General features: G+C 41.6%; 1 protein-coding gene across 2 annotated transcripts in view; it reads left to right on the plus strand.

The window, feature by feature from the left end:
- The window catches only part of LOC116333185 (zeta-sarcoglycan-like), a 53,773-nt gene extending 47,409 nt beyond the window's left edge, over positions 1-6,364 (plus strand). For both annotated transcript variants that reach the window (XM_031756370.2, XM_039608109.1), the window contains exons 8-9: positions 1,700-1,823; positions 5,205-6,364. In XM_031756370.2, the coding sequence (XP_031612230.1) occupies positions 1,700-1,823; positions 5,205-5,396 (316 nt within the window). In that variant the 3' untranslated portion in view covers positions 5,397-6,364. The remainder of the gene's footprint in view (positions 1-1,699; positions 1,824-5,204) is intronic.
- Positions 6,365-8,975: the final 2,611 nt, after the last annotated feature.

Here is an 8,975-nt window from a genome sequence, read left to right on the forward strand (position 1 = left end):
ATGATGAATTCCAATTGATATGTTATTAGTGATTGCTAGGTTTATTTATTTATTTATTACACCAGTCAGTCTCAGTCAGAGTGAAGTGTGACTTCACGCTGCTGCGTTAGCCTCACAAAGGCCATACATGATAATGGAAGGAGCCTGAGACGGTTATAAAACCGAAGAGACATTTTTAACTTAATTCATTTAATGCTTTTTTTTCTTCTGGACTGTGCCTGAAACAAGCACTCTTGGAAATTGAGCACTTTGTCTTTTGGCAGAAGCGCCCGCTCTGCCGTGTGTGCGCGTGTGTGTGTGCGCGCTCAGTGGGTGATGACAGAACTGCTTTGAATGGAGTGAAAATATCACAGGCTCATGCATTACATATCGCAGATTTCTTACCGCACGGCTCAGCGGACAGTGTTTTAAATGGATCTTTTAATGACTGCCCTGTCCATAGAGAATCAGCAGACTCTTAAGAAATCATTATTGGGGAGTTTGAGAGGGGAGATGGGATTTTGAGTCCTGCCACTAGAGATGAATGAGTTTTGTTTTCGTTTCGGGTTTGTTTGTTTTTTTGTTTTTACACGATAAAAAAATTGAAATTAGTCCTTAAAATTACATTCTTGCCTTTTATCTGTAATAAGCCGTTATTTGCATTCACAAAACCAACAAAACGAAGGGTTTGAGATTAAAATTGAATTGGAAAACGTAATACACAAACAAACATGTCATAACACTGTATGCTGAAGCGTGGCGTATCTGCTCACTGAACAGCTTTCATGGAGAAAACAATAGATGGGTATTAAAAGAAAAGCCACTCTGTCTTCTTTATTCCTTCACGTCTAGAGCACAAACAATCCCGGGTCAAAGGCACGTTTTCACAGATCCCCTTCAGACTGTATCTACTGACAGGCTTTTCAAATGCAGATGAAATTCGTTTGCTCGTCTCTCTTCGCACCCTTATTTCCACTAGTGCATAATCCAAAATATGTGTCACTTTCAGAGGGTATGGAGATTTAAGCGATTTAAAGGCAGCTCCTTAAAGTCTTCCATTTAAAATTCATTGAAAACAGATTTGAGAGAGATGTGCGCGTGGGGGGGCGGAATCAATTTGAAACGGTTATGAGTTATGAAAACAAATTCCACATTGATTGGCTCTCACAGTTATCTTTCTCTGTGTAAACAAATAGTCCACAGGAGGAAAATGCAAATTGCATTAGCCTCGGCGTGGCTGAAGGTCAACATCAGCTGATACAATTATGGGCTGTTTAGGACAGCCATACTGCTTTGGAATAATGAAAGCAGCTATTTAAACATGAACAGCAGCTTTAATGTTCCTCCGGTAGGGAAGCGGTTGGTACGGCAAACCCCAAGCTACACTTATTCAGACAGAAATATCAGTACGCTTTCTTTCCTTCTTTCTTGTTAAATGTGAGACATTTTGACTCAAATTTGAAATCCTTGGATTTGTTATGAAAACAAAGACGATTCACGTCATTAATCTGGCCTAAACACGGAGTGGTGTATAAAATATGAACTGAATAACAATCAGTGTAACCTTGAATGAATTTTGTATCCTTAGCTATTAAATCATACTGAAAGGCAAAGTTTTAATAATGCAAACATGCTGAAAGTATAAGCAGAATAAATCAATGAGCTCATCTGCTGCATCACTGAGCTGCTGCTGCTTCTTTTTTTTCTTTTTTATCGCCAGGCTCGAGTCTCCCACACGAACCCTGACCATGGAGGCTCCCAGAGGGGTGGAAGTGAGTGCCGCTGAAGGGTCGCTGAAGGTCAGCGGTCGCAAGGACCTACAGCTAGAGTCCACTGAAGGAGAGGTGAGGAGCATTCGTTTATGGGTGGATATATATATATATATATATATATATATTTGTTGTAAATATTCTACCACAAGGCATTTTATATGAAGCAATCAAATGTGACTGAGTAGTTTTAGCTTTAACACAGGAGGAAATAAGAGACTTTTTTATAGTCTTTCCATTTTCACAGACTTAAAGATCTCTTTCATTGTTTCTTTAATCATAAATTAAGGAACTCACAAGTCTGGAGTTGATTCCAAGTGTTCAATTTATATTCATGAAAAGAATGAATACACTGGGGCATTCATGAATGCAGTATTTATTCAAGTCAAGAATACCACAGTGGAAATAGGCCAGCTCTGGAACCAGATTCTGTGGATGAAACCGGGAGGAACTCGTAGAGGTGGCAACCCCGAGAGACCGCACAATACCATGTTGTCATGATACTCCTGATGTGATATTATTGTGATTTTAAGCGTTTTGCTATATGCTGTCACGTTAACATATATTGCGATTTATTCCCTTTTTTTCCAAACTTGGTCAGCATCTCTTTCTTCTACTTTGTAAATTTCTCAGTCTGTCGTCTCATTTCTGTCATTTTTATCGCAGCAAAATAGGACTGTAAAGCAGACAGACTGACCAACACTGTCATTAAAACCCATCAAAAATGTTGCATGCACCTGACAGACTGAGCTGTTTGTGCTACATTGTGTTACATTGTGTGCGACTGAATGCAAATGTGTGGGCTGCTGTACTATTAAAGGTATTTTGAGCAGCAGTAGCCAGTCATCTGTGAGATAATGAGCCACATATGAATCCACAGCATGTAATGTCCAGATGTCTCAAGTTAATGCAACCCTTTGCTGTACTCACATTTATGCCTAACCTCTCTGTAGAGCCTGGGTACAGCTGTATCCATCAAAAGGTGTCACACACCTGGGTTCCAGTGCCTTCAGATTGTGGAGGGAAAAATGCTTCGTTTTTGTCCTCCACATAGTTGTACAGCCAGGTGTCCTTGAGTTTCTTGAAAGGCACCTATAAATATTTTCTTAGCTCTAAATTGGGAGAGGTAGTTTTGTCAGTGGTCCCAGTGTTGGTTGTTTTGTAGAGATTGAGATTGATTATGAATCAGTCAGTTTTGTGCATGCACGGTAAATGCATAGCAGTGCAGACAAATAGCCGTAGACACCCACAGAAACATGTCTGCCAGCAATGAGGACAGAAAGTTTGCAAAGTTAACTGAAGGGTGAAATCCTCCCTAATAGTAAACCCAACCAGACACTATTTCACCTTCACAAACATGAATGTTTTCATGAAACTAACAAAGGCAACACAAACAAAGCTGAAGCTATCCAGAGCTCAGAGCCAACCGCAAGCTAGGAGCCTCGGTATGAGCAAAGGATCAAGACTGTTATGAGGAAAATTATGGAGACGAGTGAAACAAAGAGAAAAGGGCTCATCTGGTGACTTTTTAAAAACGCTGTAAAAGTGATTTAAGTACCTGACATTTGTTTTGTTGTGTAAATCGTTTGCTTTTGTTTAAGGTAAATATGTCAGGTAAGGGTGGAAGTGCAGCAGCTCATTTTCAGTTAATTATTTGTAGCTGTCTCCAGTATCAGAGCAGTTTTTCACTTGTTTCAGTGTGAGAGCACATGCTGCAAAATTGAATAATTTCTTTTATTATGAAGAATTTTATAATGTAGAAAATTAGATTTTTGTTTGAATGTGCTGTCAGTTTTAGTCCTTAAAAGAAAATCTGAATCAGCAAAAATCACTTTGAGCAGGTCACACATAGAGAATAACCGCGAATAACCAGAGTATTTTATGACACTCCCATGTATTATATCCACCTCCTTTGTCCCTTCCTTTTTTTTAAAAAAATAATACAAAAATAAGTCCATAGATTGGATTTAATACTTTTCTTTTTTTCTACAATGCCGCCATCTGTTTTTAAAACTTCCTCCCGTATGCCGATGTCACTGGGGAAAAAACCCCCACAAGATCACCATCTGTTGAACTGTTAAAGTAATTTCTTTTTTTATTCTAGGGCTAAAAAGTTAGTATTGTCTTTGCAGTTCATATAATAAAGTATCAATACAGTATTATCTCTCAAAATATTGCAGTACTGGCGTATCAGTACCCTCTGCCCCTGTTACCTGGATGATGGAAAGAGAGGGAAAGCAAGGACTAATTATCCAACGCAAACATCATTACTTGTCAAATATGGAGGATGCATTGTGATGGCATGTACGGCTACCTGTGAAGCTAGGTCTGTGGTATTAATTAGCTCCGGCAAGGAGGTTATGTGGTTTGTTTATTTAGTCTGTTTGTTAGCAGGATGTCTCAAAAAGTTAAAGATGATTTGCATGAAAATTTGGCCAGAGCCCGGGCTTGGCTCAACTTACTTATTTCAAATTTGTCATTTTACAAACTAGTCTAAATTCAGATATCCTTCTGGATCCAGGAACTCGTGCATGGTGCGGAGGAAATGATCAGCCTTGGCTGGGTTTTTGTACTCTCTTGTTGTGAATGCTGATAAAAGAAGCAGGCTAAATTCTGGACCGTGGCTCTACTTCCTGCTCAGATTCAGCCAAATGCTGTAAAACGAACAGGACGGCTTTTTACGGCGCAAATGAAGAGTGACCTCAAACATCCCAAAACAACCCAAGAGCTTCAGAAGGCAAAAGATATTTAATGCTCTTAAATCGATGAGTCACTTGCTTGATTTTTTTTAACCCAACCGAGCCAGCTGTTCACTTATCTGAGACAAAAACTGAGCCACGGACGCTGAGACAGAAGGCAGCTGCAGTAAAGGCCTGGCAGCGCATTTAGTGATGTCATTGCTTTCAGACTGCAGGTGGTAACTGACTGCAAACTGTCTGCAACAAAGTCACAATGCAATCCTTATATTTATGAGTTTGTCCAGTTGCTTTGAGCCTGTGGATATGGTGGAACTGAAGTCGTTTTACTTTCCTGTTTTTCTTTTTAACATTTGAGCCTGGTGGTGGATGGAAACAGATCTCCAGAGTTCTAATAATGGTTGTTTAGAGAATTGTCAGTCACTAATTGGGAAATCTTGGCAGTCTGTTTAATAGTTGTTGAGCCATTTCAGTCTGAACCAAAGCAGCGACCCACCAACTGACACTCGGCTCCCTTGAGCCACTAGTGTGGCCAAAAAAAAAAGAGAGAGACCAATTTAATGTTCCAAGCAAAATCCACCTTCACTGCTGATCTAACTCATCTGATCAGGACTGCTGTATTTCACTCCACCTGCCACTGTATTTACTGATTGTGCCACAGTCATTTATCAGTTCCAGTTGGTACTATATCACTCCAGGACACCCCTGACAGTGTTATTTGAATGACTTCCAGCTTGTCTCCAACGTTGTGTCCTTCCAGATACTTTTAGATGCCAACGCCGTTCAGTTTGGAAGCCTCCCGCTCGGCACCTACACAGCATCGCCCAGGCAGGCCCCGCAGGAGCAGACCGTGTACGAGGTGTGCGTTTGCCCCAGTGGAAAGATCTACCTCTCTCCCGCAGAGAGCAGCTCCACCTGCCAGGCCATGAGCAACATCTGCCTCTGGAGCTGACCTGGGAGCAGCGGCGGTTGAGCGGAGACAGCTAGAACATCTGCTCTGGAGCTGCAGAGAGCGGGATGGGTCTCTCCGATGGTACAAATGACAGAGTGGGACATTGAGATGGAGCTGGTAAGAGAGACTGCAGTCAGGTCAGCACAGAAGCATCCAGGTTGCTGGACTCTTCCACCAGTGGAAGTCGCAGCGGCTCTCTGAAATCAGGAATATCCCACACAGAGAGGAGAGCCTCCATCTCCTTATTAGATTCAGAGGACACGACTTTTATTTTTCTACTCCAGGTTGAGTGCTGGCAGGCAGTGACTGTTTTTATGATAAGGAAGAAGAGGCGAGGCGGGGACGGATGAAACACAGGTGCCTTCAGCTTTAAATGGCTTCATTCTAAAACTGTCTGTGCAGCTGGAGTCAGACATTAGCTGTAATGGTAGAAAGTGGAGTAAGCACAATGATGTTTTTTCCTCTAAAAATCCCATAGACTGAATATAAAAGATGGACATAATCACTGCAAAGCCGCTAACAGGTGTGTGAAGCCTTGAGTGTAGCTTCTTGATGGTCACCATCTTTGTTAGATCTAACAAACTGAGCGACACTGCACAAACATATATAAAAAACTTGCTAACTACACGCATTACCCAGTTTGTCCTTTATGACCCCAATGGTGACGTTTGTTAAAGTAGACCTGACAATACTGATTGAGCCCAAAACATGACAGAAAATGGTTTATTGTGTTCATGAAGAGAGAAGTGGGATCATTTTATCATACAGTCGAGCTTCTTTCGCAACAAGATGAGTCGCCCCCTGCTGGTCATTAGAAAAAAATGCAGGTTTATCCACATTGCAAAGTTATTTCCATGTTTTATATGCAGTCTATGAAAAAATTTAGATTGTTTTTGTTTTGAGTGATCTCAATAGGTCTGTGTTTGTTTTCTACTCTGTCAGAGGCTGTGTATTAAACTTGTTTCTATGTGGCACTCATTGTTTTTGACATTTAACTATTCCCCGAGGTTCAGGTGGACAGATTTCCAAAGACTTTGCTCTCTCAGATAACTATGACATGATGTACTACAACTTTAGCTGGAAGACCGTCTCATTGAGAGGACCCGTTTGGAGCGTATATCACATATTATGTGATATTCATTGTGCTGAAAATGAAGTTTAGCTGAATCAAGGATAACTCACACTAAAAAGAATGAACATCATGTGATCAAAAGCTCCAGAACAGCAGCTCAGTGAACCTTGGGGTAAGTGTTTCTTTGAAATGAGTTCAATGACAGGGGAAAGTCCCCCTATTCTCGAGTACTACAGCGCCACCAGTAGGGCAGAAGTTGAAAGTGCATTTAACTCGTACCTCAAAAAAAAATTAGGTGTGGTTGGATAACTTGCATCAAGCCTATTTCAAAGCACCCTATTAAGTCAGTTTCTGTCATACTGGATTTTGTTAAAGCATTTAATACACCGGGCACGTTTGTTATTTTCCCCAAGTCGGCACCAAAGACGGCACAGACCATCTTCAGATTAAGCCTCAAAAAGCTGAAATTAGTGGCAAAGTTGACAAACAAGCAAAGTCACATCCCATCAAAGCTGTGATCCGTCTAAACTAAACTCCAGACACATGCACGTTGGGTGACTTAGTGATTCTAAATTTGATGTAGACATGAGTGTGGATGGTTGTGTCTAAGACAAACTGGTGACCTGCTCAAGGTGTACCCCACCTTTCCTGCTATGACAGCTGGGATAGTCTCCAGCTTCCTGCGACCTTAAATTAAACAAGTGTTTAAGAACATGGATGGATGGAAATGTATTTAATAATCATCTCAAGGTATTTTAGATAATGCAGTCTTCACTACGTACTGTACACCTTAACTGATATTCACTATCTTGTTTCTTTCTGTTTAGGTCTCAGGGCTCAGCTGGTACTCCAGTCTCCTCCTTCATACTGGTGAATGCTGTAGGTAATACTCAAAGTACTACCACGCTTACAAAACTCCAAACTAACCCTTTAAGTTGTCGTGCACGTGTCATCTGTGTGGCCGCTGCAGCTTTGTCCCACAAGGTGTGTGGTGCACGTTTAACAATGACATGTGACGGACGTAAACATAAATCAAATTTTTAAATTTAATTGAAACACACCTGTTTATTTAAGGTCAGTTAATGATGTGCACAGTGTGTTTAGGTTCTCTTCTCTCATGTGAAATATCTCTGGCTGAAGAAAACAAAAAGCCAGAGAAAGACACAACATGTTATCCACCGGTACTTTCATAGCTGTGATCCTTTAGCTTCTCTGCAAGTATCAGAATTCTTTCTGAATACATTTCTGCTGTCTGTTGCATCGCAGCTCTTTAACATTTTAGCCACATTTTCTTGCAGAAGGTTTGTGCATTTTCCACTCTGCAGGAGAGACTATGGAGCTTGTGTTATAGGGTGATGTCATGGTGCAAAGCCTCTATAGATTGGACGAATTACACCCAGAAAAATGCATGACGGCGCTGCAGGTTGATACGCTCATTTCCCAAACCCCACCCGGTTAATCAGAGCCAGCCTAGAGTTTTATTCTTATAAATTGAGAGACAAAAAGGGAAGATTTTGGAGTACTTACGATGACACATCCCGTGAAGGGGGGAGGAAAAAAAAATGCCCTGCTTTTCCAGCCTTAATGCGGCCTCAAGAGGAATGAACAGCAGTCTGAAAAAGCAGCAGAAATGATTCAAACCTGCCTTTTAACAGACGCCGCTACCTCTCTTTTTCATAATTCTCTCTCCGCCCGTAATGTTCGTCGTGCACGGGAGCAGGAGCATTATAAAGCCTTTTTTTCTCTGCCACAGGCAGTCTGAACAGAAGAGGCAGAGGAGAGTGTTTAAGGAGCAGGGTTAAGAGCTGATATTATCGAGCCCGCTGCTGTACATTCACGGCTGGGTGCACTTCACACGTTTTCTGCCTCTAATTAGGTCCAAAGTTGCCATCAAAGAACCCGATTGGTGTCGCAGGAACTCTGTGGCTGCTGTATTTTAAAGTCTCACTTTTCAAGAGGGGCTCTGCGGCAAGCAGGTAGTTAGACGATTCACACAATTAACACCGCAGGCCCCTTCAGAAGTCGCATCAAATCTCCAAACTAATAACTCGCTCCCCTCCACCTGTAAGAATACATAAACCCCGTATGAAGGGAGTAGGGTGACAGGTGAGAGGAAATCCATTCACATTGGGGAGTTGAGTGTTTTCGCTCCCAGCTAAAGACGGCCTCTTTGCATTTGTGATCATGCTGAAGCATTCATTTGACTCAAACAGGCACCATATGCTTAAGACCTCTGAGAGTATCGCTGCTTTGGATTCGCACCTTCATATGCATATCAGTTAAGAAGCTCAGTGTGGATATTTGTTTCTGATCCCAAAGGGAGGGGGAGGCTTGATTGTTTGGAGTGCCGAGCCAGAAAAAGTTCAGATTTTATCCTCAGTTTGTGCTTCTGTTCAGATCTGTCCAATTCATACACCTGTTCAGTTCTTTTGCTGATGAGATGCCATGTTGTTAAAACGCCAGCATTTTCTTCGTCTTCTTCTTGCACATGGCTCTCAATCCACAGG

This window comes from Oreochromis aureus, linkage group 3 (genome assembly GCF_013358895.1).
Source record: "Oreochromis aureus strain Israel breed Guangdong linkage group 3, ZZ_aureus, whole genome shotgun sequence".
NCBI lineage: Eukaryota > Metazoa > Chordata > Actinopteri > Cichliformes > Cichlidae > Oreochromis > Oreochromis aureus.